Source organism: Opisthocomus hoazin, chromosome 7 (assembly GCF_030867145.1).
Source record: "Opisthocomus hoazin isolate bOpiHoa1 chromosome 7, bOpiHoa1.hap1, whole genome shotgun sequence".
Classification (NCBI taxonomy): domain Eukaryota; kingdom Metazoa; phylum Chordata; class Aves; order Opisthocomiformes; family Opisthocomidae; genus Opisthocomus; species Opisthocomus hoazin.
This window is the reverse complement of record NC_134420.1, coordinates 37,196,936-37,224,917: the sequence shown is the minus strand read 5'-3', so window position 1 is coordinate 37,224,917 and position 27,982 is coordinate 37,196,936. Positions and strand designations below refer to the sequence as shown.

Genomic DNA, 27,982 nt, shown 5'->3' with positions numbered 1-27,982 from the left:
CATGTTAAGAAGCTTCTTACCCTAGATAAACTTCTCGGGTCGCAACACCAGAAAGCGCCAGTACCAGACCTATCTTTCCTGCATACACATCCAGAGAACAGGCATCACTGGCCTGTTTGGCAGTCAAGTGAAGGCAGAGGCCAAGGGGAAAGCTCATGATGGTTTTTAAGTGTCAGATGCACTTGCTGAATTTTTCGTAATTTGCAGGGCTGTTGTGATGTAGCTTTGACTGCTCCTGACAAAGGGGTCCTGGCAACCAGTGGGAGAATGCAAGCATCACATCCTAGCGCATGCCGTGCGGGCAGCCAGCATTGCCGCGTTCCTTCCTGAGCCTCAGCACTTCTGCTCCTGTCTCTTTAAAAGCTTCTGATTTAAGCGTCTTCTCCATAACATCCAGCTTCTCAGGGGTCCCCAGTTCAGTCTGTGCTTGCACTACCGCTCAGGTTCTCCCCCCCATTGAAGCCCTCGTTCTCCAATGACCAGCATCTACTCCAAGCAGACTGTGCAAAGCAAGGTATGGAAAGCCTCATCTCTGCCAGCATGGGCAGAGAGTGGCTTCCCATACTGCTGCAGCATAGTCAGCAACAGCTATCACTTGCATCCCTCTGGGTAACTCTGTAGTGCACATGCTTAAAGAAACAACACAAACCCCAAAACAATTCTCCCTCCCAAAAAAACCTCCCGCCCTCCCTCTCCATAAAACTCACCCCCCAAAATATTACTTGAGATTCATTTATATGAATTATTAACCATCACAGACAAACTCTAGCTCTAGCTAGAAAAATAACATAAAAGGAGAAAAAAAAGCTTTTCTCACATAAACTCTCCTTACGTTGAGAGTGACTGTGAATATATGAAAGTGAAAGAGGCTTGGGGACCTCTTTCAGGGAGCTAAATCACATTTTGCCACAGTAGAGCAGGATGCAAATCAAGAAAATGGGGCTGGGAGAGAGGGAGAAAGTCCAGATTTAACCGTGTTCAGCAAACTGTTACCAGACACTACAGTGCAATGATGAGATTATACAACTACCAGAGAAAGCATGAATTAGGGCAGGATAAGCAGAGAAGGGTGGAGGAGAAAGCATATGTGCAAGTAAGCTACTCTTCCCGTACAGTAATGCTTATTTTTCAGCGTGGACCAAGAGCAGAAGAATTCCTCAATGCCTGAGTTGATGTCTGTAACAGGACTGAAGAGCAATTCTCTGGACAGCTCTTCCTCATGCTGGTTGTTATCATTTGAGACCTACAACAAGGTGCAGTGGCAATACGGAAATGGTCTGAAGTAAGTGAAGTCTGCATTACTTTTCTGTTTGCGTCTCACCCTAGTTGTCACTGGGTTTGCGAACTAACGGTATTTAAGGCTACAGAGAAGTAGCCATCGATATTTAAGGTTACTTCCTTTTGATAGGGTAATTTCCCCATGCTGGTCCAATAGTGTCAGTCATCTGGACAAACTTCTGAGTGCATACAATCTGGGAACTGTTAGATCACCCTTGAAGTAATATTACTGCTGCTAGGCAATATATGCCTACAGCAGCTTCCAAAAATTACATACTAGGGTAACGGACAGACTGCTTGTACAGTGTACATGTCAGACTAGCTGCTAATTAATTTCCCTGTCAAATCTTGAAGCAAAACTATTGGATGCCTGGGACCTAAGCCTTCCTGACCAACCACATTATAGTAAGAGAAAAGAAAAACAAAACAAAATAATCACCCATCATAAAACTAATAAACCCATATACATTAGCATTGTAGAAGAATGACGCTTGTGTCATATTCCAAGGTCTTTGGCTTCATGCTGGCTCACGGGCACTGTGAACACTGAACTGGAAGCAAACAGTGGCAGAAACTAGTAGGCACCAGCAACCCCAAGAAGGTTTAATTTTAAGACTGTTCTACTGAAATGACTTTATCTACTGATGGCAATGACAAACAACTTCATGTGAGAGCTGCAACTGGTGCACGTTAGAAGGATTGAAAAGATCAGATTTCTTGGAGATCTTCTCTCACACAGGGTGCAAGGAAATAAACAGTAACCCAGAATGCAGAAAACCAGTAACCTGAGGGATATAAGCTACTCGAACGTTTTCACTGCTAAAAAGAACTTTCTCTGTGGAGGAATCGAGCAACTCTGTTCTGGAAGATACCCAAAGTACGTTTAGATTCATCAATCCCAGACATCATTTTTAACTAGCAGCCAAAATGACACTCCTGCACTCTACCACTGACTAACACTAACAGGGCAGAGGAAGCCGTTAGTCTAATACCTGCCTCCCTTGTACAGAGGTCACCAGCGCGGGGAACCAGCAGCAAGCTTTACCAAACACACCCACACTCTGGCTTTCCTTTGACAGTGTTGGACAAGAGCTCCCTGCCTCGCGCGGCAGGCAGTAGCTAAGAAGAGTCCGTAAAAAAACCCCAAACTTGAAGACGAGTATCAGAAATCCAGAGTCCTCACATCCGGCCGGCGGTGTGCAATGTCTCGCCCCCGAACCAGTGTTTGTTCAGTGCTCCCTGCAGACTGGATGCGGCCTGAAACAGGCGGGTGAAGCTCACCTCTGCCCAGTGTGGTTCCTGTTCGCCTCCGCGTTTAAGGCCAAGTTGTGTAGGAAGAGAAAAAGCTGCCACCACACTTGATTTCTGTTCTGCTGATGCTGTAGAGGAGAACAGTTGAAGCAAGGTTATTTATATTTCTAAAATTGCAACATACCACTTCTCTTTTCCAATAACAACTCAGTTACACTTTTCAAGAGCAGACACTTTAATCCCATCAGCATAACAAGGGGGTGCAGCAAGGGATGAGGGGAGAGAGGGAAACGATAAGTTCTCCAGAAATAATTGTAGCTCTAACATTACAAAAAGAAAAGAGCAGACCCTTTATGCATTGTGCACAAGAGGATTAAACTTTTTTTTTTTTGCTTGTAGGATTTTGTAGAGTTTAGCCAAGTGCTGTTTTTAATCAGATTGGCTTCTGAGCCTTTCAAAAGCCCCAGCTGCATGAACAAACAACCTTTTTTTTTTTTTTTAAAAAAAAGCCCCCCTTCACCCCAAAAGTAAAAAAAAAGAAAAAATATAACTGGTGATCCATCTGTAAGTGATTTGACACCGTGAAGGTCAAAGGGTTAATCTTCAATTTAAACCACACTGCTGAGACAGCAAAACTCTGATTTCATCTAGTACAAGAAAACACATTCGTGCACACACACACTCCCCCACCCTCCCCCCACCACATTTTCCTTCCCAGCATCTCCAAGATAATACTGCCCTTTTTATAGCCACTTTTGACAGTAAGCCATAAATAATCAGCCTTGGAGCCCTTTCCTACTGACTGGAGCCAATTAAACCTTAAGCAAGAACATACTTGAAAACACACAAAAAACCAAAACCAAGAGGTTATTTCAGGTCCCATTGTCAAGGAAGAAACATGGGAGTTGAGTTTCAGGGGGACACCAGACTATATAATGCAGCTTTGGGGCAGGGACACTGTTCCTTCTTTTGTTATATGTAATCACCCCTGCAAAAGTGGCTCCGATTATACCCCCACCTTCCCGCACTTTAATGGCATCTCATACAAACAGGTGGGTTTCTCTTTACATTGCCCAGCCTGGGATACTATTTCACCTCAATAACCAGCCCTCTATTAGAAGTCAGTCTTTGTTTTCTCATCCCAAATTCCATATTTGCTAAGCAGGACTGACCATTTCTGGAAAACAAAACAAATCAGCCCCGATCTCCCCCCACCCCCAATCCCCAGCAGACATGGAAACAGAAGACTGGCCTCCAACAACTTTGCCTCAGCACAGAGGAGTTCATAAAAAGAGCACTAAAGCACATTACATGAACAAGATGTTTTGACTCAGATTAGCCCAACAGGGCAGAACAACACGGTGGCAAGACATTCTTTATGTAATCACAAATAAGAGAGAGTTGCAACCGGAGTTGGTGTATTGGAAATGCGTCAAGAGACAGCTCTTCAAAGTCCTCTCAAATAGCCATTAAATTGCTTTCGTATTTCAGTGTGAGTAGATCTGTGCCATTTGAATCACTAGTACACACAAAATGGTTCAGAAACCCTGTGTTCATCTCATATCTTAGCAGTGGCTCATTCTTCTTACCCTCAAGCCTTAACAGTTGTCTCCTCGATTTAGAAGAGTTCACACAGACCCCATCACACATTTCCACACCACTGTGTTTGGAGCATAACCCACAGGCAGCGACTGTCGAGCCTGGTATCATTTATTTCAAAGCCCTGGGTTCAGTCCGTACTGATTGTCCAGGCATTGCTAAGTTTACAGGTGAAAACAATCTTTTATAAACTTATCCTCCAGGGCTGGGTTACAAAAACCTAATCTGGCCTCAAAAACCAAGATGCTTCTTGTTTTGTTAGTCACCTCTTGGTTTGACCAGGCTTGTCCTTCAAACTCCAGAGATTCTTCTCACGCTTCTCCATAGAGCCACACTCCCAAACCCGCTCAATGTCCCGATGACCTCTAGATACCACATTTTTATCAAGCTACTGCAGCTTAAGTGGACTGCTCTTCAAGCAGAGGTCTTCAGGTAGCATGTCATTGAAGCAGCATGCAAGCACAATGCCGGCTTCTGCAGTTTCCACAAGTAGGGAACTATGCTAGGAGAGCACGGTGGACAAACATACTACAGATGCTTTGGAGAAAATCTGCTTTGGCTGATTACTTTATTCTATTGGCAGCCAAGAGGGTAAAGAAGTGTCTTATGGGAACTTAGTATGGGAAATGCAAAAGGATGTTTAAAAATTGGTATTGAAATCCTAAACTTGAAATATATCTCAGCTTCACTGGTGGGCCCTCTTCAATGGAAACTCTCATGGGATCTTACAAAGCGGGTTAATCAGAGGGCAGACAAGAGGAGGTGTGCTGACCCAGCACATGCAATTTCAACTATTGCAAACCATCAGGAGAACAAACACTTGCAAGGATCCCCGTGTTTATGTCCCGCTCCGTGTAGGAGGCTGCTTTGTGCTTCTCACACACCATAAGAGGTTTCTACATATTCCGTCTCCTTCTTAAGGTTTACATGTCACCTCAGAAGCAAAGGATTACTTGTGATAGGTAAAGGAGGCCACGTTCAGGGAAAACAGTGGAAGGACTGAGCTCATTCTCCTCCCTCTTTTTTGAAGGTGGGGAGCTTTTTGAGGAAGGTATTGGGTTTTGTTTTTATTTGGTAAAAGAGTTTTAGAGCTCTACTTTAAGAAGGGTTACAGACCTGCAAGAGAACCAGTGGGATGTGGTATCACAAATACTGAGAAAAACTCTAATATTTTTTTTAGTATTGTGTTTATTTCACTGCCTTTTGAAGCCACTTTTTTGGCACAGCACTTTTGTCCTTCTCTAGTTAAAAATGTTTCCCACTATTTGCCTAAGACACCAAGGACATTTCCATGCAAGAGCAGAACAGAATTATTTTACCCTTGTTTCACCCTGCTTATAAGAAGCCTATGATCTTAAATCACTTTATGCAGGACGTTGACACCATTAATTTTGTTCTGAAGCGGAAAAAATAGAGCACTAGGCCGAGGGCAGCTTTCCAGGTTTTATTGCTAGTCCTAGGGCTTGCATTTCCCTGGGTCCGTATTCAGCCAGCATTTCCTCCCACAGTGGTGCAGTCCCACACACGCTTTCACTGGCTTGCGTACTGCAGCAGCCTGCTCGCACTGTCCTCTCCTCACCCTACCGCAGGAAAGTCGACTGGAGCAGGACAGTGATCAAGGCCAGAACTAATCCGATAAAGAAGTTGCCTTTACTATTGATCAGGTCACCCTAACCCCTCTGTTCCACGGCATCATGTAGCCAAGCTGATGCTCACGCCAGCACAACAGAAAGGTGACCCAAGAAGAGGAGCAAGCTGGGAACACTTGCTTCAGCACCAAGCCTGGCTAACGGGGGTTACAGAGTTTGTTACGGCTTCCCTTCTGGGCTGATCTGCTTTCTGTGGTACTAATTCAGCACGGGACAAGAGCCACAGCATGGAAATGGCAGATATTCCTTGCAGCAGAGATAGAGTAAACAATTTATGGAAAGAACTGTGCCGGCCTAAAAAATGTCCTTTTCACAAGTTTCAGTAGCTTTTCCCTAGATTGGCCTCTGCCAAGACCAAATAATCAAATATTTCAAGACTGTGGGTTTTTTGGTGTGGTATAATCTAGCTGCCAGGAAGGACAGCAAACCCAGGAGAGTGACTCCATGAATTTGGCATCTCATTTTTTCAGATGCGGTATGTTTCAAGCAAATTTTTACAGTTTTCTAAGATTCATAACTATCATGACACAGGTTTATAATTTTCCTAAGCTTCAGTATTGTCCCTCATCAAAACAATTCAATGCTCAGAGTCACTACTGCACAAAAGTATCAGGGATGAACACTTTGCCACCTCCATGCAGTAGCAACACAATGAACATTTTGATGCTCCTTTCCCAAGATGGAAAGAAGCTCCTTTTGCCCTCTATACTAACTGTAACTAATGACTAGACTTGTGAATACAGTAAGTCAACACAAAGCTGGAAACACATAAAACCATTTCCTATTGCAGCTGCTGCTTTTTAAAGGGGATATCCTTAAGAGACTGTCTGTCTGAGGCGTTAGCATGCATGCTTCAATGAGTCACAAGGAAAGGCCATTTTACAGGAAAAGTGTCCTCTGCAGCAACAGTACATTAGTGAAGCCTATCCCATGAACTGTGCTGAACCAAACGCCAGAATAGCTGGTAAACAAACACAAAAAACCAGCAAGACTTTTACTGGAAGCAAATGAAAGAGGGACATGATTGACCCGCCATTTATTCCCTTGCTGTAATTAATTCCTAATACGTGTTTCACACTGTAAGCATACAGATATGTATCTGTCAAATAGCACCCCAGACGTCAAAAGCTTTTTATTCCTACCAAGCCCTTGCACCGGGTGATAAAGGGAAGATCAGGACAGGTAATACACCTCGAAGAAAATGTTGTCCCTCTGACACAGCTCATTGAATCCTTGAGGATAAATGTTTAACAGATGAATTGGATTAACTTTTCCACCCGATACATACACGCCATTAATATCCCTCCTTAAAAAATAAGAAAAGAATATGTTCATCATATACGCATGTCGTAGGTGGGTCTGTTACGTTCCTACCACATATACAGAAGGGTACACCTGTCTGCCCTCTTGATCTCATGGGCAACTTCTGACTTTGCTTCATGGCCTCCAGATGGTTAAGGGTCAAATTCCGATCCCATCTGAACTAGGAGGATTAAAATATGGCCATAAATGGCACTGTTAGAGCAAAAGAAGAAGAATGGCATATGTGTACATAAAAACACCATTCTTCCTTTAATGACTAATACAAGTATTAGCAATAAGTTGTTGGGATTTTATTTATTCACTGAAAACAAAAATACTTGCACACCGGGAGCAGTTGCTGACTCATCGCTGAAGGCTGTTTTGGCTGCCAGGTGTCTGGAGGCATATTGTGCTACCACAAAATATGCTTTAGCTAAGAAAGACTAGAAAGTCACAGTCCCCAAGGCAACAGAGGTTACAGGAGGTTTCTCCCGCTGGAGAGAGAAATGCAGGCCAATGGAAGTCAAATACAAATCTTTCCAGCTGTGATTCCTAATGACCAAAGAATAATGCATGTGTAAAAGCAGCAGGGAAAAAAACAGCGACAGTAACAGAGAAAAACCGAAAGCAGAGCTTAGCGGCACGACTTCTCGTGGTGACACAGAGAGGAGGATGAGGATCTTTCTCAGGGATCTGCATCCTGCTGGCTCGGAAACCCCGCAGCTCTCTTACGTGGGGCTAAACTTGTGGTAGAGGGAGGTGTCATCTCAAGCACTGCTTCCCTTCTCAAAGCCTCCTTCAGGCTTTGCGAAGCAAGATAAGCACCATGTGTGTTTACGGACAGAGGATATACAGGAGCGGGTGCAGCAGGAGGGCTGCGGGGTGCAGGAGACCCCCCAAACCCGCTTACGGGCTGCCCAGCCCAAGCAAGGGGATGGCACTGACCCTGTTGAGGCACGGCTCCGAGCAGCAAACGGCAACAGTCATTGCCCCGAACCTGCTGCAGGCACAGCTGCGCAGGTGAGCCCTTTCTCAACTTTCTTGTAGTTCAAAAACAAACACGCAGCCACTCGCGCCTTCCTCTCCGGAGCGGGCAGGAAGGGGAAGCAGACAGACGCCATGGCAACAGCCAGCTGACGGCAACCTGGGAAGGGCAACCACCGGCCACCGCGTTCCCAGGCCCCGGCCTTCCCCTTCTGCACCCCCGGGGGGCACGCTGGCTTATTTTCCAGAAACACAGTAACTAAGGGGCTCGCATCTCCATCGAGCCGCCCCCGACAGCGCTCCCCACCCTGCCACGTGGGGATTCGCCCTGTGCTGGGGGGGGCACGAGGGCGCGGGAGGAGACGCCTGGACCTGGCGGCCGTGCCCGCCTCACCTGCACAGGCCGTGGGACACGCCGATCTGCGCTTCGCACCGACTCCCCCGCCACCGCGCAAGGGAGCTGCTCCCGAAATGGCTCTCGGGGCACGGGAGACCCCCACTTAGTGATTAAAGCGTACCTGGGGGTTTCACTAAAACAACGCTCTAAAAGTTTTTACTGGACAATCTCCCAGCGGAGGGGCGCGGGGCCCTGGCCGGGCAGAGGCGGGGAGCCTGCGGGCAGGCAGGCAGGCAGGTGCAGCGCCGGAGCCTGTGGGCAGAGCAGCCTCCGTCAGCAGTTCTGATGACTCAGAAGCTAAATTTAGAGCGCGATATAAACACGGCAGCCGCAGCGCAAACACTGCCCGGCAGAGCCGATCTCAGCACGGCCCTCTCAGCTCGCTCCCCCTTGCCAGCCAGGGCTCGCCTCGGCGGGCGGCTGTAGTCCCCCACTGCCCACATCTTGTCCGGCATTACAACAGGGGAAACCTAACTAAGGTTAATAGAAGTTGCCTCACTGCTTTTATTTTTAGATCACTATTCTTTCTGCTGTGGTATGGTCCTCAGAAAGATTCCTTTGCATTGGCAAGGGCAGCTACCAAGGAGAAACAAAAAAAAAACCCCGACTATAAAAGGCTAGCGGGACATTCCTCTTCAACGGCTGGAAACAAAGGAGGACTCTGCAGTTGGGCACTTGCTTTCCTGCCTTTCCACCATAAAATTTAATTGAGTAAAATACAAACACGCACACTCCTCATCATAAATAATCAGTCCAAACATCTCATCGTCCCCCTCAGAGATGGCAGTATCTTAATAAGATCAACCAACCTAAGTGGAGGACCAGAGGCAGAACAACTGGGTTCCAATCAGCGATCCCTGCATGATCTCAGACAAGTTATAACCTGCATTTCCTAGTCTCCTACACTAAAAAAGAAGTGGGATATTACCGCAATTATTTCTTAATTGAAAAATAATTTCTCTGCTGTCACACTGCGACAAGCAGAAAGCTTGTTACCCCTGTCACAGCCGGCACGGTGCTGCGGGAGCCCAGGAACTGCAGAAGAGCCTGTAGAGGCTGCCGGGGTTGTACGGGAGCAGCAGCAGCACCAAATGCTATTTATATCCCACAGCGATACTGCAGGTGACGTTAGAAATACTGCAAAACAATTCACTTTTACTGTCCCAAAGAATTATTTCGTGCTCTTAAATGTGGGCAATCTCGGTATTTTGAGGTTGTGGTCCCAGTGCCTTAAGACACTGCAGTCCTGTGCCCGGCGGGGTGGAGGAGTCACGGTGCGCTGCTGCACAGAGCTCGCCCTGCTCTCCTGCCACCCGGCTCCCTTATCCTCTGCCCACTTCCTCTACCAGAGCTAGGCAGGAAGTTTTGCTTTTTAACATTATCCCCTATTTTAAGCAGGAACAAAGCCATAACATGTTTAAATCTTTTGTCAGCTGAAAGCACAGAGAAGAAGGATAGATTAAGCTGATGCAAAAGGTTTGTGGTTTTTATTAAACTGCTATACAGTGGCTGTATGTGACTGTTGCATCAAGAGCTCGCATAGCCCAGCCTCCAACAGCAGTCTGACGTGGCTGCCTAAGGAAAAGCAGAGGGCAAGTACATGCAACAGCTCCCCCTAATACCCTCTCAGCACCTAACTAGTCTGAGCTTAGGACTTCCCAAATCGGACCTGGTTTCTGTTTATTTAATGTCTCCTTCAACAGCCATAAACTTGTCCTGATTCCCCTCGAACCCAGATAAAGCACTGGGATGCACAATATGCCTTGACAAGGAACTCCACAGAGCTACCTACTGCATGAAAAACTACCTCATTTACTATGCACTGGCTTCTACTGGCTTGACTTGATTTTGCCCAGTTCTTGTACTGGGAGGAATTAGCCTATCCATCTTCTTCACGTCACTCTTGATTTCTGTTTAATATTGCTGCCCCTTGATTTGTGTCTTTTTTAGGCTTGGCAGTCCTAACCCATTTTTTTGTTTTTCATATGGAAGTTTCATCATCCTTCTTGCCTTTCTCTGAACTTTTTCCAGTTCTTCTGCATCGTTTCTGGAAGAAGGAAACCAGAACTGCATGTAACATTCAAGACATGGGAGAAACATGGATTTATAGAATGGCATATCTATGTTCTTGTTCTCAGCTTCTGTTCTTAACATACCAAAGACTGTCAGTTCAGATCAGATGTGAAAGGGCCCAGCAAGTTTCTGTCAACCTAAATGTCAAGTAATCAGCTCGGCAGGCAGCAGGATTTCCGAACAGGTGCTAGGCAAGGGGCAACAGGTTGCTGTGTCATTTGTATGCATAGAGGAAGGTACACTTCCAAGCCTACCTATTCCTTCTCTGTCATTTGTCAAAACGGGAACAAAAAAAAAAATCTAACAACATTAAGCAAAAAATCTGTATCCACTTCCTCATAACAAGTTTCTGACTTCACTGACTGTGAGAATTTCTCTTCCCCCTACACCATCCTCCTTTCCTCAAGCCTAGGATCTCAATTCCATAGCCCTGTGAGAACTTTGCTTTACATCTCAACCTTCCCAACCTCACACCCACCTGACCCTGTGGCTCTAAACCAGGCTCACTCACTTCAGGTGTTCTCCACCTGGTACTCTCCCTCACCATGCTCCTGCATCCTCAGCTGGAAATTCAAGTCCTGCACCAATGGGCAACCCACAGACAGCAGAGCTGAGGACAAGACCCACTGCTCCGCACAGCCACAGCGGGGACCAGCAAGCACTAGCCAGCAGAGAAGATCCTGAAACGCGCTGACCTACGCAGGAAACAAATGAATGAAAGCACTTACCCCAAGTCTCAAAGAGACTCCAGGTACAAGCAAAGTACAGAGCTGCTGGTGCTACAGGCTCAGCTGCAAGACAGTTTGAGTGTCTCTGCATTACGTTATTAGGAAGCTTTTCTGAACATTTTTCTTAAAATGTGAAGTCATCATAAAAGACAGTTTCCTGCAAACAATTCCAGTTTAAAAAACCGCAACTGTTAAAGAATTTCCCATGTGTCCTCAATAAACGATGCAGAAAAGCCTGATGGAGTTTCGGATAAATGATGCGCACGCAGCGCTGTGCACCCCCTCTCTCAGGCCGATGTTTCCAACCAGAGACATGGGCTCCTCATTGCATAAGCAGAAGTGTCTCAGAGGAGGCCTCAACAACCCTCATGAGACACAGAGGGGAAAAAAATATGCAAAATGTAGCAAGTTTCACTTTCAAAGGAAAACAACATTTCCTCTGGGACATTTTCAGTGTCATTACCTTGAGGCAAACAGGTACATGCCGAGCTGTCTGTCCACAGCTGGGGTGGATGCGTATTTGGGCTCCACAGGCTGCTCGAGCCCGTTGCAGTGACAGTAGGAGAGCTGCTTGCTGAACCAAATGGGGAATTTAGAGAAACAAAGTTTTCCATAGCTAGATCCACAAAGGATTTTTGAGCATGGTCAGCATATCTAAATCAACTGCAGGATTCCTGATGTGTTGGAAAGGGGCTTTGTTGTTGTTTGTAATGCACTTATTTACTCGAGAAAGCTCTGCTCTGATTCAGCATCTGGTTCTCATTGAGGCTCAGCTTTTTTTAAACTGAGCTTTCCAGATGGGTTGACTGAAGCACAAGGAGGTCAAGAGACTCGTCTGAGGTCATACAGCAAGTCAGTGGCTCTGCTTGGACCTGAGCCCAGAACTGTTCAAGGCTACCACTCCTTGGCTCTTAAAGAGACAATTTTATCCCCTGTGAAGTGATCTTATCACCATGAAGAAGAGATGTGATAAAAGCAGTCCTCTCAAAGCTGCAGCCTGCTTAGAAAGAGTTATTTTATTTGGAAAAAGCTGTAGCGTTCCAGTGACTCTACGCAGCAAGTCGAAGTGAAGGGGTGTGATACTGATATACAGTGTCATCCACCCCACTCTTGTATGACCCCATGCTGCTATGGGGCGGCTTTATGCCACTGCTGCCGCCATCCCTGGTTGTCTACACCCATCCCATCCAGCAGCACATCACGTCGTGAAATACACTGTCGGGTCAGTGCAGGTTGAAGCCCCTTCTCAAGGCGAGGGAGTTCAAGTGCAGTCAGCACTTAAAGCAGAGCCAAAGCACTTGTTGCCACAGCCCGGATGCGTGGGGCACAGGCAGCGCATCACAGCCGACCGACCAGCAGATAGATCCCCTAAGCTTAGCTCTGTTCTCCATAACCTCTAAGCTCAGCCATGGACTCAGCTACAGCAAGCAGTTCACAGATCCCACAGCAAATGCACTCTTGCTCCAAACCAAGAAGGAGGTGGCAGGTACTGGGTTCTCCTGCATGAAGCATGGCTTGGCTCTACCTTTGTTCTCCATGGGCAGGGCAAGAAAAGCACAACAAAGGGAACACTGCCAGAAGCCACAGCCTCAGAGACGTAAGAGGTACTGAAGAACTTGAGAAAACATAGATGGGTCTCACATATCATTCTGCAGAGCCCTTTGTAGACTGGACCAGCCTGTAGCATACTCTGCTACTTAGGAACACAGTGTTGCTCAAGTCCTTCCTATAATAAATTCAGCATCTTAAGGAGATGAAAGCCGCAGAGTGCTAAGAAATGTTGCGTTATTGCTCTAGCACTGTTCTAAGGATGAAGAAGCCAGGTTTTAAACTACCGTATTCTGTTTAATATATTAATAGGAAATGAAACCCTGAAAATGGTGTACATGCCAAAAGCAAGCATAGGTGCGGCCAACTTTCTTATTCTTATGAGATACATACCCAAAAATCTTTTGCATAGCCAAGAACCACAGAACAAACACCACATAGCTCCAGGAGCCCAGGGAAGAGATAACAGCGACTCTCCGGCGTTCCCAGAGTGGGACGGGGTTAGACCGCGCATGCAGCCGAGTCCAGTGACAACTCAGTGACGTCAACCCCAGCAGCTACTGCCTGCTCAGTTTCTCTCTCAGCCAGGAATGGACATTAACCAGTGGCCTTTGTGTCAACACAGCCTTGCTGCTCCAGCAGCAGAAAGGGAGCTACACCTGAACTGATAGAGATCTTGCAGAACTCAAGAGCCATGAGAGGGCAACCCTTGAGTGAGCTGGACACACTACTCCAATGTCGAAAGCCTTTCCTAACTCCCACTGAAAAGGCACGTACGTTTTCTTTTCACAGATGTTTTGTAGGCTCTGAAAAAAAGGCACAGCTTGTTGAAAACCAGGCTTGCTCTCTCAGGACTTCACAAGACGACACTGGTTTGACTGACTTTATGGTACTCTAAATCTAATTCAAGACACCACTCTGGAAAGCTGGTTTTGACCAAACATTTGAGACAAGCTGGGATGGGGCATCCAAATCACGGATTAGTTTCACAGCAAGACAAACGCCAGCCCAGTTTTCCACCAGACTGCCCCTTCCAAGCCACAACACATTGCGAAGCAGTCCACGTGTCCCCAGGGGCAGGCTGCTTGCTCCTGCAGCCACGGGCCGGGAAGTCACGGCACGCAGGACAGAGGGGCTTCGGCAGGGGAGATCTGTGCCAAAAGCCGAAGGAAACCCCCGGCGCGGGGCTGGGAGGGGAGGGATCGGGCATCACAACGAAACGCTCCATGGGGAGCAGTGGCCCGGACACCAACGTGCGGCTCAGCGCTCAGTTTTCCAGACAAACAAGAAAGAATCCCTTCACAGACCCCACCGCCAAGGCCCATCCCAGGGTCAGGCTGTGGAGAACCACTGGCTGAACTATTCCCTCCTCGGGTTACGTTCTCGGGTTGGGCTTTGGGGTTTTTTTTCGGTTTGTTTTGTTTTCAAAGATCACACGGCTGAACGGCTCTCCCCCCACTTCACAACTTGTTGCTCTTCCAGCGCAAACAAAGGCCGCAGAGCCCCTCCTCCGCCGGCCCCGCCGCGGGCAGCGACGCCCGACGCCGCTGTTTACCGGCTCTCGCGCGGCCCGGGCGGCCGGCGGCCCTCCGCGCGGCCCCGGCGGCCCCTCAGTCCGCCCCGCGCCCCGGAGCGGCGGCGGGCCCGAGGCGGGGCCGCCTCAGCGGGGCCGGCCGGGGCGGGCGTTCCGGGACGCGCTGGCAAGGCGCAGGCAGCAGGCGGGGCCGCTCCCCCCGCCGGCCCGAGGGGACAGGGGTCAGGTTACAGCCAGTTCCACCGCTCCGGCCGGGGCTCCTCCGCCGGGGCGGCGAGCCGTCCCTTTCCGGGCAGGGGCTGGCCAGAGGGAGCGGGGTCTTCGGCTGTCGCTGGCGAAGAGGTGGCACCGGGGAAAACGCCATGCAACCACACGCACCGCGTTAAAAGTCTGGTGGTGGCTCGTTACCGCTGCGGGTTGCCGAGTGACATCCGTAGCCCCGTCTACATTCCTACAGGCTGATCTTCCCGGTACGGCGTCTTTAGTCCTCCTGCTATCTGGAGACGAAGAGCCCCAGGATCCCCTCACCTCTCTCCTGACACATGAACAAAACTCTGCCCAGCCACAAGCCGCGTTCTCTGACCGTGACGGAGATCCTCACTTACTTTTGAGAAGAATGGCAACACATCCCACCGCTAAGAGAGCGCCAGCTCCCTTGGAGCGAGGTAACCTTTCCATCCCTCTCTGAAGTCAGCCAGTGTCGGCTTCTCCGTATGCAAGCGGATACTCACTCTCTGTGCTGGGCTCACACGGGAGCGGCGAAGTGCTGCCTACTGCCAAACCTCTGCCAGCTCTGACAAGCTCTGCATCTCCCTTCCATCCCTGCTCAACAGGGGAAGGAGGGCAAGGAAGAAAGAATCAGGGATTATAGGGGAGGGGGGCTGGTTTCATTCTGTTTCTTTGAAGAGCAGCATTTTTTTTTTTTTTTTTTTTTTTTTTGAAAAAAAGAAAACAAAATCAAGATTCTGGAGTGTGGTTTTCAGACCTAATGGCATCTAACAGCTGTCTTTTGTTGTGAGGAAGTTAGTCACAAGTCTGAGACACTAGCTAGGACTGTCTGACAGAGGAGTTGCTAGCAAGTAGAGCATGATCTAAATATACTCCACAACATTTCAGACAGCTACCCGTAGACAACAAGGAGTGTCAGAACAGACTCCAGGCTTCTTGTCATCTCCAAGATGAGGAGCTGATATAAGCCACAGATGGCCACTTGTGCCACAGAAGAGAAGTCACTGGTGGTGAGGAGAGTGGAGAAGAGTAAAAGCTGTAATAAAAAGCAAGGGGGAGATCCCTGGAGAAAGCCTCGGTGCCCCTGTTGCTAATGAACTGGAAGAGTTGGAATAGCAGCAGCTAGCGCAGAACAGCTACCTTCTCAGGCAGTAAATGCAGTCCCACACAGTCTCTTCCCTCCACCTACCAATCTTTAGGAAGAGCCAGCAATCTAGCATAAGCAAAACCCATCAGGATACTCCTGCTGTTTTATTGCTGCTGGCAGTCTGCCGCCTTAGACAACAGCCCGCTTTGCTGGTGCTTGGAGCCGGTCTTCCAGAGCACCCCTCTTGGACAGCTAAGCCCCCGCCTTCCCCTCCAGAGAGACCCTACCCGCTGTATGTGGAGCCGGTGGAACTGGTCGGCAATGCACTGCAACTTCCGTGCAATCTGCACCTCCGCACGCGCTTCCCGCTGACCTTCCTGAGGCTCCTCTTGGAGGTGCGGACCCAACGCAAAGCCAGCTGGAGGGACGTGTAAACGGTAACCAGCATTCCCTACGAAACAGACAGAAGAGTCATTCCTGCAGCACAAAGAACAGCTCTTCTATTCAGTACACTTTACGGAGGAAAGAGCTGCACATAATCCTAAATTTCTGACTCGTTGTAAGTCCAGTTCCTGAAGCCCAGACAATGACTGTGTACCATAAGCAGGCAGTAAAACATTTGCTCGGCTTTTAAGTAGATTTATATCGATGAAGCAAAGCATTGTGTTGCTTCCCATAATCAAATGATTGGCAGGATCTTACACTTGGTTCCTTTTGCTTGTTTATAGTTCAGCCAAGTGCTGATTTTTTTTTTTTAATGACAATTTTGCAGTTTTACAAGATCTCAAGTTGTCTCCCATTAAAAGTTTCTGTACCTTTTCTGTCAGACTTTTCTCAGTTGTCTGGCATTTAGTGGGACTGATTCGAATTAAAGCTGAACTGGACACACAAAGCTGAGCGGTGCCCCATCAGTTACTAGTAAAATGCTGGATGGACAAGCTACTTATTCAACAACTGTTACTCCCGTAAAGAGCCTAAAAGCTGCCCCACCAAGTGTAAATTTTTGCATTTCCCTCTCTCCGCTGAAAACTTCTGGGAGTCTTCCTAGGTGGATGAGACAGCACTGGAAGTTAAAAAAGGTAGGCAAATCATAGGATACGAGCACTTAAACATCTAGCGGTAAAATAAAATGTGACAGAATAAAGCCAAGAAGAAAAAGAGTGGGAATATCAAGGACAGCGGAAGCAATGAGCAAGTGCCTGGTTCTTGCAGTGGACAAGCAAGGGTAAGAAAATACAAGCTGTCTTGCCTGAGGGAGTAGGACGAAAGCAAAATAATTTCAGTCTTTTAATAAAATGCCCTAATGAAAGAAACCTTGCTTGATTGGGGAAGTCCTAAAGGGACAGTTTCCTTGCTGCAAAGCTGGTGACACTGGAGTGCTCTTACCATAGAAGAGTCTCCGGGGCTCTTCAGTGACTCCACAAGGCAACATAACATCCTGACTGGAAGAGGACGGGCTGAGTGTTTGAGTTGCCTTGTCCTGCTGCTCAGGATGCCTGATACCGGGACCACAGCAGTGTGTGAGGGGGAATAGTTGAAACCTCCCCAGAAGGCAGCTGTAGGACTGGTTCTGTGTGAAAATGCCAGTTGCAGTCATCTCACCAGGCTGACCTGCAAGTCCAAAGTCATCAGAGTGAAACACGTCATCGTCCAGCCCATCCAGGCTAGAATAGTCCTCTTCCAGGTAGCTGGGGCGATCCATTGCTCCTGCAATAAAGGGACATTTGAGAAAACAGCTAAGACACAGCAAGAACGTTGTCCAGGAGAGAATGCCTTCTGCTCCAACAGGAAAACACAGTTCTTTTATCAACGTCTGCCTGCGTGCCTCCCTCCCTCCCAGTGCTGCCCATCTGCATGGGCAGGAGAGGCAAATGACTCGGTGGTGAAGGTCAGGGCTTTGTGGAAAGTCCGTGAGCGCTGGGCCAGACGGAGACAAAGTTCACACGTGTCTAAGTCCACCCACAGCTCCAATCCCACAACTGGGCCAATCCCAACCTCAGCACACAGAAACAAAAGAGACATTATTTCAAAAAGCCACCCCAATCCTTCAAATTGCCCTATGGCCAGTCAGCTTCTTTGGGGTCCGCTTCGCTTTGGCCTGCCGTACTGGAACTTTATGGTATGCCCCCCTCGCTTTTTCCCACGTATTACTTATTGATGAAGAAATGCTCTTGTGATCACGAGGCTGCAAGGCCAGACTTTTAAGAAACCCCAGTGGCAAAACTCACTAGAGCTGGCAAAGCCATTTCCGCGAAGCTCTCCATAACTTCTCCTAGAAAGGCCAACTTTCCTTTCAACTTCTCATTTCTTCCCTCAGCTCAAGACATGTCCCAAACTTGGCAGTGCAGTGGCTTCATTACCCCTCTTACCCTCAAGCCCACATGCACTATCAGTGCATTAGTTCACCCTGCTACTGAAAAAAAAACCCCAAACATTGCTGGTTCAGTGTTCAAAGTAGGACTTCTGTAGCTGCCATAGTAAAAGCTCCTGAGCTCTGTTATAGCACAAAGCTGGACAAAGATGGTGGAAGAAAAAAAATCCCAATAAACCCTAAATCACTTTTTCAGAGCTCTCTGCAATCATAGAGTAATTAGAAGCAGATTCACCAAGAAAGCCACAAGTCCCTTTACTGTTACCTGTGCATCTAACCCAATTGGAAGACAGACTCCTAAGAGATCCATCTCCAGGATTTCCACCCAGTTCCAAACAAGGCAGTGAAATTCAACTCTTCATGTCTCTTCCTTTGCTCTGGTTTGCGAAGAAGCATTTAACAGAACGGAAGACTAGCAAGAGGAATTTCAGGCCTGAAGAAGACATTAATAATAACTTTATGAGGATGTGTTCGGCGCTCCCCTTGGTGCTCCCATCTCCCCTCAGGTGAGCAGCGCTCACACCACCAACACGCTGGAGGAGACAAAGGGATGGAGCAGCGTGAGGACTATTTGCGCAGGGCTCTAACTCGGGGCCACTACATTTATTTAAGCTGTTGTTTCTCAGCGGTTCGCTTGGCCCAGCCACAGCTCCCAAAGCCGTGCGCGCCGAGCCGAACGGGTCCCAGCCCCGCCGTGGGTCCCGCTCCGCCGGATGACAGCAGCACTGTCTTGGCACAGCACGCAAAATGTTCTCGTCCACGGCTTGGAGCAGCACATCGCGAGGCGTGACGGGCCCTGAGATGCCAGCGTAGGCGATGTCCTGCCAGCCCTGCCGCTAGATCCCCATCACCTGACGGAAGGGCAGAGCGATAACCTGTGTCACCTGCGCAGCGAGACTTGCCGGAGCCCCGCCGGGACACCGGCGTTCAGCGCCAGGAAGCGCGACAGCGGCACGAAGCCAGCCGCCCCGCCGAACCGCCAGCAGCGCGGGGTCTGGAGAGCAACGGGTCTGACTCGGCCTCCCGCCGTGCGAGCTCTTCGGCGACGCCGAGGCAGCGCTCGGGGTAACTCACCCCCCGGCTCCGCGGAGTTCCCCCCGCAGCCTCGGCACGCAGCCCGCTCCGGGAGAGGCCCCCAGCAGCCCGGGCTCCGCCGGGCGCCTTCCGTGCCGCGTCCGCGCCCGCCGCTGCCCGGGAGACGGCCGCCCGGCCCGCCGCGCCCCGGCCGCCCCCGCCGCCGTGACAGGCGGCGGGCCGGGAGCCGGAGGGAGGGCTCAGCACACACGTGCGTGCCAGCTTCCCAAAACAAAGCTGGCCGGCCCCGCCGCGGCACCGCCGGCCGCGTCTAGCTCTGCCCTCTCCGGGCTCCGGCCCCGCCGCAGGGCTACCCCCGGCCCGGGACTTTACGCGCGGCTCCCCCGGGCGGCGCTGGGGCACGGGACACCCGAGCCCGGCTCCGGGAGGGGCGGCGCTGGCTACCGGCAGTTAGCCACTGCCTGCACCAGCGAGCCGCTGCCTTCCCGGCGCCCACCGGGCTCGCTCCCAGCCAGCCCGCCCGGACGCCGCGGGACCGCGGGCAGGGGCCGCTCTGCTCCGCTCCACCCGGCCGGGCCGGGGCTGCTCCGCGACGAAACCCCCCCGTTCCCTGTCACGATCGCGCCCGGCCTTGGCGCCGCGCTGACCGGAGACCCGTCTCAGAGGGGCCGGCCCCCAGCGGCCAAAGGGCTTCCCGGGCACTCACCGAGCAGCGGGGCGGGCGTCCCGCGGGGCCTGGCCGGGCCGGGCCGAGCCGAGCCGGACCGTCCCGGGAGCCGCCGCCGCGCCTCCCCACCACCAAACTGCCGCCGCCGCCCCCGGGCGTACCGCGAACAGCTGACGGCGGCCCCGGCCCCGCCCCCGCCGCGCCGCGCCCCGCCCCCGCCCGACGGCCAATGGGCGGAGAGGGGCGGGCCGCACCGCGAGGGGCAACGGCTGGCGCCATGCAGGGGTGCGCCCGGCCCGGCCCGGCCCGGCCCGGCCCGTGGAGCGGCGCGGCTGAGGGATACCGGCGGGGGGGCGGGGCGGGGCGGGGCTCGACTCGGCTCGGCTCGGCTCGGCTCGGCTCGGCTCGGCGGCCCCGTGTGTCGGCCCGCCGGCTCCCCCCCACTGGCAGGCGCCGGGCGGGCGGGTGCTGTGGGGGAAGCTGGCGTAGTCGCCTCACCGCTAGCCTCCTCGGTGCCGGACGTGGGAAGCAGGCGGAGAAGAGGGCCCGGGGAGACGGGGCTGCGTAGCGAGGAGAGCAGCCTTCGCTTGAAAACTGCTTTTCCACCCCGAGTCTTTGCGGGAAAATAAACAGCCCCGTCCCCCTCCAGGTGGGAGCGGGGAGAAGGTGAGTTGCCCTCGTCTGTCAGCCTGCAGCGCTTGCCCTGGTCCCGCTGCCGCAGGGCCCCCCGAGCCGAGGGCAGAGCTGCCGGCACGGCTGGGCTGGGAACTGGTGGGCCTGTGACTCCAGTTGGTTATTTACCAACTAAACTCTTATTTCTTGGCTTTAAATGACTTGGAAAGTTCTCCTTGACTGTTAGAGCCCGAACGCTGAGGTGCGAGGGCCAAGGAGTGCTTTGCAGCATGGCGTGCTCTGTCCTGCGTGCGGGTAATACGCGGGGCTGAAGAACTAACCTGATAAGGCTGCGTTCTCGGCAGTGCTTTCTGTGAAGCCCCCTCACTGAGAAGATAAAGAAAAAAACAAAAAAACCCAACCCTCACGGTCCAAACAAGAGCTCAGTGCCTTTTACCCTCGCTCTATACCGCTGATTTATCAGCTCCCCCTGAAATCAATAGCAAAATCTCACCAGGTTCAGAGAGGCCGGACCCCGTGCCTCAGCACAGAACAACACTCTGTCAGGCTGATTTTAAAACCTAGGTAACGAGATCACTGGGAAGGGAGATTTTAAAACCCAGCTGGCAGCTGAGTAATGTTAATTGCTGTCAAGTCTGCCACACAGTTATTGAGGTTTGTAACTGAAACTCAGGGGAGGGGTTAGACTAGAAACCGATGGCTAGCAAGGTGAGGTGAATTACTGCGGGTTCCTCGTATCACGTTCTCCTGGCCAGGCTCTGTGAGCCTCGCCACGTAAATGCTTCAGTCACAGTGATTTGGGGTGAGGTATTTACAGTTGCCATTAATAGATCAACAGGCTAAGGACGTGCATCCTCTCCAAGAGCCCATTTCTTTATGGTTCTTGTCCAAGTGTTCATTTCTACTCTTTTATTTGCCAGAAGGGTTGAGCCTTTGCTTTGTTATGAGAAGATCAGCGCATGCCTGGCTTATACCTCACCACCAAGTGAGAAAGAAAAATGACTAATTTCTTTCACTTTCAGTAAGGGCCAGGCTCCTAAATTAATTAAGCCTCATTGTCCACTTTTGATAGTCAAGAGAGTTACGAGTAGGAGGAGAGAAGAATGTTATTTAAAAGAAAAAGCAACAGAAGGCATTCTACATCTTCAAGATGTTCAAATTTTATCACACTGATGGTCAGGCCCTGGCAAAATGCCAGCTGCTGGAGGGCTACTTCTAATTTGAACGTGCATCGCTATAAATAAAAAATGAATGCACTGTGATTCCAACCACTTATGTCTTCCAGACTAAGTAATAACTGCCTGCTGGTTAGGCTCATTAACAGTAAAAACAGTACCTGATCGGCTTTGTTTTCATCTCGTTGAGCTGCAGTTGGGGCCACACTTTATATCCCTAGAGGCTGTGTTTTGGGAACTCCTACTGTGTAGAAAATGTATGGAAACTGAAATCTATGTATATAATCAGGCTGGATGGTAAGGGAGCTCAGGAAGGATATTTGTGCCTTTCAGTGATTAAAAAAAAAGATATGGCAGTGTTTCTAAGAGAGGGGACTCAGAGGGATTCCTTGAGGAAATTAGACATTGTTAAGAAATGGCTCCGAGTAAATAGACCGAAACCAAGACAGAGACAGCGAGTCTGAAATGGAAAATTGTGAACTGGGGGGCAAGTTATACCACCAACCTCACTGCACTCTGCTGAGAGAGTTTCTACAATAGCATGGAGACAAGCTTCTTACCTGGGAACGGGAGCCCCAGGGACGGATACTCTGCCAGAGAGTTTTTGCTCATTAGTGTACATGGTGGCATTTTGATTCAAGAGATTAATCTTAAATCACGTGCAGCAGTGTCCCAGTGACATCTGTGGAGGGAAATACCGTGCCATCCTATAACCCTGCTGTCAGCCTGCTCTACTGCTCAAAAGACTAGTGAACAAAATTGCTTATCTTATTTAGTTAGGCCCCCTCCGCCCCACCATATCCCCTATTGTGTCTTCAGAACTATTTGTTTTTGTTTTACTGACAAAATGCTATTGTCAGCATTGTGCTGTAATTGCAGAGTACGTTGTGATCTTAGGTACGGGTCTTGCGAGCTGCTCTGCCTGGGTGGGCTCTGAAACCCACGCAGGGCCGACTTCGCTTCGGTGAGGGTAGTCTTGTCTCATGAGCTCAGTCCTCATTTCTATTTTTCTGTTTTTCTAGCTCTCATGGTTGGAATAGGGAAATTAAGAGTAGCTTCATGGATCATGAAGCAAAGGACCAACAAGAAAAACGCTCGGGATTGATTCTGTTTGTTTTATCTTAAGGACATTTTGTCAATTTGATGGTTTTTCAGGGTGCTGAATCTGAGTGCCGAGGACTGGAAATCGGTATCTTCTGTCCTGACACATATCAACAGACCTGCTAACTGTGTTCTGCCACCGAGAAACATTTTACTGTTGTGTGAGGCAGAAAAAGCCCGGCTTGAATTTCAGGTTCTGACCATCCTTGCACATTCCTCCCACGAGCAAGCGTTGCAGAGAAGGCTGGTCTCCGTTCTGATGGAAGGGCTCGCTGCGTTCAGCACCTAGTGCTGATAGGAGAAAGTGCTTCACATTTTGAAAGGTGTATCTGGGAGCAGGAGCACTTTCTGACTGTAAGTAATAGTGAGAGGATATTGCTGTTGCGGATTTCTTCTCAAGAGAGCAATTTTTAAGAAGGCTCGCTGAGGTTGCTCCTTTTCATTTTTTTCTGAAAGCAAAACCGAAACACTCTTTTTCTCCCCAGATAATGGCACTGCCTGGGGAAAATGCTCCATCCTCTCTCAGGGCGCTGCGCTTGACTCCTGCTGCAAACGCTGAAGACAGGAGTTTGCATTTTCCAGTCAGTGTTCCTACTGTCAGCCCTGAAAGTTCACTCGTGGCCTTAGAGGCAACGGGCTGAAGGGAACGCTGACAACTGGGCTTGAGGTGTGCACATCTCTGTGTGTCACTGAACATGCTCTCGTATGCTGGGGTCATACTGGATTTTTTCTCCCTGCCTTTGCTTTCTTTCTTTCCCCTCCTCTCACAAAGACTTCCTACGCAGTTTCACTTTCTCTAAGGAATTGTCCAGTTCTACAGAGACTTTGCACAGAACAGAATTTCTGCAGCATGCTAATGATTTAAGGAAAAGTTCCTGTGAAGATTTCTCTTCCTTAGTGCTAAAAAAAAAAGAGGCCAAAATAGAAACTGCTCTTATGTGTTTTATTGGTAATGTTAAATAAACTTGATTTTTCTTTCTTATCTCTGGGTTTCTTTCATTGCCTGTCTTTTCCTCCTGATTCTGTACTCTTGCCCTTTCTCTTCTGTTTCTTCCCATCTCATTCTTATGAGTTCACTGCTTCCTTCGTCATCTGTTTCCCTCGTGTATTCTGGACCAACATCTGCAGCATAAACTTCCTCAGATGTTTGACTCTGCTACTGGGATTTCGTAAGGGGACGACGCTAGACATTAAAGTAAAATCTGTATAATGTTTACAGAGTTGCAGCCTCATTCTGTAAAAGCCTGACCCACTCCTTGCCAAGGGCAAAGGAAAACTGACATCAGAGGGGTGAGATCTGACTCTGAAACTCCAAGAACATTTTTGAGTGTGACTTGTAACGGTCACTGAAGATCATCAGGACTCACCAGATATACTCAGTGCCGGGCAGAATTAGGTCTTTCCCCAGTGTCACTGCATGATAAGTTATGGTGCTGTTAAATGTCACAGCTGCCTAATATGCAGCCTCGGGGCTTGACACCATGCTCTTCACTGCCTGCAAGGGCTCCCTGCCTGTAGGAGACTGTTTGATTCTGGAACTCGTTTATCACACAGTCATTGAACGGCTGAGGCTGGAAGGGACCTCTGGAGGTCACCTGGTCCAAACCCCCCGCTCAAGCAGGGCCGTCCATAGCTGGTTGCTCAGGATCATGTCCAGGTGGCTTTTGAATATCCCCAGGGATGGAGACTCCACAACCTCCCTGGGCAACCTGTGACAGTGCGAATCAGCTTGGGTAGAAAATTTTTTTTTAATAACAAGTTCAAAATATTGAAGTGATATATTTTTATTACATTTTTTAAAAATTCACCAGTATGTTTTTCCATTGCTTTTTAAACTATTGACAATAACCAACCCTATCTTGAGGCACATACACAAATTCTAAATTCCCTGATTTTTTGTTATTCTCAGTGCCACTCACAGAATATAAAATAGAGAAGTCCTTAGAGGATCGGGTCCTAACAAAGTACACTGCACGTGGTCCCAGTAAACTATTGACGTATTATGGTTCCCGTCTTACAGAAGAGGAACATCGCTTTAGTGTGTCACGCGTTTTGGCGAAGAACTGCCAAGGACTGCGCGTTGAGCTAAGGGGACCTTTGGCTGGTAAATGCTCAGCTTTACGTCTTGAGGTTTGACCTCAAAAACATTCACATTTGGATGGAAAATGGAGTAACAATAGAGCTCGACTATCCTGAATGTGAAGATAAAGCAGAGAAACTTGGCGCCTGGCGCTGAGGGTTTATGTTTTCTGTTGCAGTGCGGGACCAGTGAGGGTGTTCAGCACAGTGCAGCATTAAGTGCTAGGTGCAATAAATTTTAAACTGAAGCTGGAAAGTGAAAGTAGGAATAAAACCAGAATTGCCTGATTCTGTCAATAGTTCAAAAGGAACATCTAGTGCTAGAAGCTGCTGAGTGCTTCACATTTTTATCAAGTTATTAAGAAATATATAAACAGAAAGATAAATATAAAAAGGTAGAATAGAAAAATATAAAAATAACTTATTTTTGTTGCTCCAGTTGTAGGTTTTCCTATCAGTTTCGTAAAGGACTTACAGGATTTTGAATATTCAGTCAGCTCAAGATAACTTTGAGCAGAGTCTGTGGCTGGGGACACCTTTGTTTGTAAATTCAGGCCCTCCATTTTCGCACGTAAATCTATGCCCTCTGTTTCACCACCCACAGAGTATTCATAAGTTGCTTTTTAATGTTTGTCTTCATTATCTTCAGCTAAGGATATTAGTAAACTCTCCTTGTATTACAAGTTTTTTTATAAAACACGGAAGTTAAAGATTTCTATGAAGGCAAAAAAAATCCACTGTTTGTAGAAAAATCTTTTGCTTCCTTGGCTTTCTGTTTTCACCGTCTTCATTGTAAATGTGGTATTTTTTTAAGTATACTCACGAGGACTAACATAAAACTGAGGACCTTATTTTTCTCCCAGTGAATCCAGTGGCAAACCGTCTCCAAATTCCAGTAAAACTAGAATGGATAGACTTTACAGTTTGGGTAGGAAGAAACAAACAACTTTCTGAAAAATCTCAAAACCTGGAAAACAAGTCTGAAAACAACTTGGCAGAACAGGACGCCTTACAATTTTCCTCAAAGAATGTTTGCAACTAATGATTCACCAGTTCTTCCCAGTACCCCTAATGCTCGTGAAAACCCATTTCCCACAGCAGCCTGGGGAGCTGCACCAAGCCTTTTGGGGAAGAGGGTTTTCTCTGGGTTTGAGTGGTGAATGTGCAGCTCAGCCCTCCAGCTAGGCAGCAGCTAAGAGGAAATGCAGCATTTTCTGCGTGATATCTAACAAGCATCATAGCTCACCTCTCCTCCTCCGTGTAGCTGGATGCTGCTGTCCTGGTACCAAGATCGCAGGAGAGCTGTATCTGGAAAGGGTCCCTCGGCTTGGTTCCTTTTTAACTCTCCCCTTTTTAACAGCTGGTGTTTCCAAGAACTGGGTTGAAAGGCTGAGACAGATTTTCATTTTTAATAACTGAGCTTCAGGTTCCCCGGGGAAAAAATGTCCTCCACTGGAGACAAGAAGGTCCTGTGTCACCCAAATTCTTTACTTATTAAAGAGATGGATGAGATCCTCTTACAAAACTACAGTAAAGCCTCTCCTTAAATCTGGGGAGGTGTTTGCACTGTTTCTTTTTTACAATCTGGAGAGGTGTTTGTGCTGTTTCTTTCTTACAATCTTTGTTTCATTTTTATGGTCCCTTCATGAAAATCCAGCCGGTCACCCACCACCAGGACCGGCAGGGCGGGAAGAGCTGCAGAGAGCAGGGAAGTCAGGAGGCGATGCCTGCATCCCAGCTCTGCTGAAGGCACAATACTGCGGTGGCATCCACTCCCTTGGTTTGTGCTCCAGGTTCTACAGGCATATGGCATGGACAATACTGTGGTGGAAAACATACTGAGTTCCTTCAAAAGGTGCCAAAGTAGTGGTTTTGTCTGTTCTGTTAAAGAGAGGTTGTCTTCCTTCAAACTCCCATCCTCCCTCCCTGCCCGGTGCTGAGGGTGTGCAGAGGCAGAGCAGACTGACACATGTGGAAAACTCAGAACACGAAACTCTCTGGACCAATTTTCATTATTTGCATCCAATTTTTTAAATGAGCTATTTTTGTGAAAAGAAAAGAAAAAATGGGGGGCTGCTCACTGAAAACGGATAAGCCTGGAACAAAAAACTCAGCGAAGCGCAGGAGTTGCCTCCTCTTTAAAAGGAGACATAAACATAATGGCTTCAAAAAATTCTATGGAAAGAGCAGTTTGCAATTGAAGGAATAGCACACTTCATTTCATGGAGTCACTTTGCTGGAAAGTATTGAACCCCAAATGGCCGTCCTTTCAAATGTCTGTCTGTACCTTGGGTACAGAAGTCACACCCGAGCATTGCCACAGATTTTAAAATCTTGCCCAGAACTTCTGGCTGGAGGAAAACCTAGGGGGAAAACAGACAGGGGAAACCAAAAAGGGAAGGTTGAAAGCCGATTGCCTACCCATGACCTTGGGGCAATTGAAGCTTTTGCAAGGGTTTTGCACAGGCAGCAGACTAACCACTGGCTTCAGAGGAATAGCAGGAGGAGAGGACGGAGAAGGGGGCAGAAGCCAGGGTGGGCAGGGCCAGGCAGCCAGCCGAGAGCTGTGGATCCCAGTGAGGTGCGGGGGGCTTGGGGGGCTGTCGGGCGATGTCCGGCAGCGTCCGCCCTCCCGGCATGGGTGACTCAGGGCTGGTTCGTTCCCTGTGGGGAAGCACCCTGCCTTCCCCGCCGGCGCTGCACAGCCTCACGCCTGACCTGACTCATCGCTCCCCTTCCCGGGTGACTAACCAGAAGGACTGTTTCCGGTTAAATCAGCTTTCATAGTCTTTTCCCCCTTTCCTTCTCTTTCATTACAGTTTTCTGCTACTTTTTCTTTCTCACATCTCTGCTTCTCTCTCCTAATGCTGTCTCCCCTCTCGTCTTTTTGCCTCTCGTCTCCCATGTTGCTCCGCTGATCTCCTTCCTTTATACCACCTGGTCTCATTTTTCAGTTGTCTTTCTCTTATTCTCTCCTGCCAAGGAAGGAGACCGGCGACTCCAGCCCCCAGCACTGCTGCGGAGTGCCACTAGCTGTAGTAACTAGCTGTAGTTGGTGCTTTCTGTTGTCAAAGCACTTTACGAACAGCATTGTTATGGTAACTGAGAGAGGCAGACAAGCCAGTGTCAGGTCTGCTTTATTGACAAGGGAAGCTGAGATAGCTGCCTCATCTGCCTGCCTCCCGATTTTGGCATCCAGTTGGAGGTGCTAGCTGGCCTCCCAAAATCAGGAGGCAGGTTTGACAATTGTGTTATTTCTCTAT

At 49.0% G+C, this 27,982-nt stretch overlaps 1 protein-coding gene and 1 long non-coding RNA gene across 7 annotated transcripts; one reads left to right on the top strand and one right to left on the bottom strand.

Annotated features, from left to right (window-relative positions):
• Nucleotides 1-702: 702 nt before the first annotated feature.
• BMF (Bcl2 modifying factor) lies at nt 703-26,030 on the bottom strand. 6 transcript variants are annotated; one of them, XM_075427203.1, is made up of 5 exons: nt 19,771-19,865; nt 17,270-17,365; nt 17,045-17,154; nt 15,946-16,109; nt 10,130-10,507 (listed from the first exon to the last, which is right to left on the bottom strand). In XM_075427203.1, the coding sequence occupies exons 2-5, from the start codon at nt 17,358-17,360 to the stop codon at nt 10,375-10,377; spliced, it is 498 nt and encodes a 165-aa protein (XP_075283318.1). In that variant the 5' UTR covers nt 17,361-17,365; nt 19,771-19,865; the 3' UTR covers nt 10,130-10,374. The 6 variants fall into 6 exon arrangements, with proteins under 6 accessions (XP_075283316.1, XP_075283318.1, XP_075283317.1 ...); XM_075427201.1 differs by lacking the exon at nt 10,130-10,507 and adding an exon at nt 703-2,657 and having other exon boundaries at nt 17,045-17,365; XM_075427202.1 differs by having other exon boundaries at nt 17,045-17,365.
• Nucleotides 20,093-23,624, top strand: LOC142361909 (uncharacterized). The gene is made up of 2 exons (XR_012764506.1): nt 20,093-20,397; nt 22,695-23,624. It is a non-coding gene; the product is annotated as an uncharacterized LOC142361909 (long non-coding RNA).
• Nucleotides 26,031-27,982: the final 1,952 nt, after the last annotated feature.

What these genes read in the sequence shown, in the direction of transcription:
- BMF (XM_075427200.1), bottom strand. Translation starts at nt 17,360, where the DNA reads ATGGATCGCCCCAGCTACCTGGAAGAGGACTATTCTAGCCTGGATGGG. An exon ending in GCCCCGGAGACTCTTCTATG is followed by an intron (nt 16,110 to 17,044) that starts GTAAGAGCACTC and finishes TCTGTTTCGTAG; the next exon opens with GGAATGCTGGTTACCGTTTA.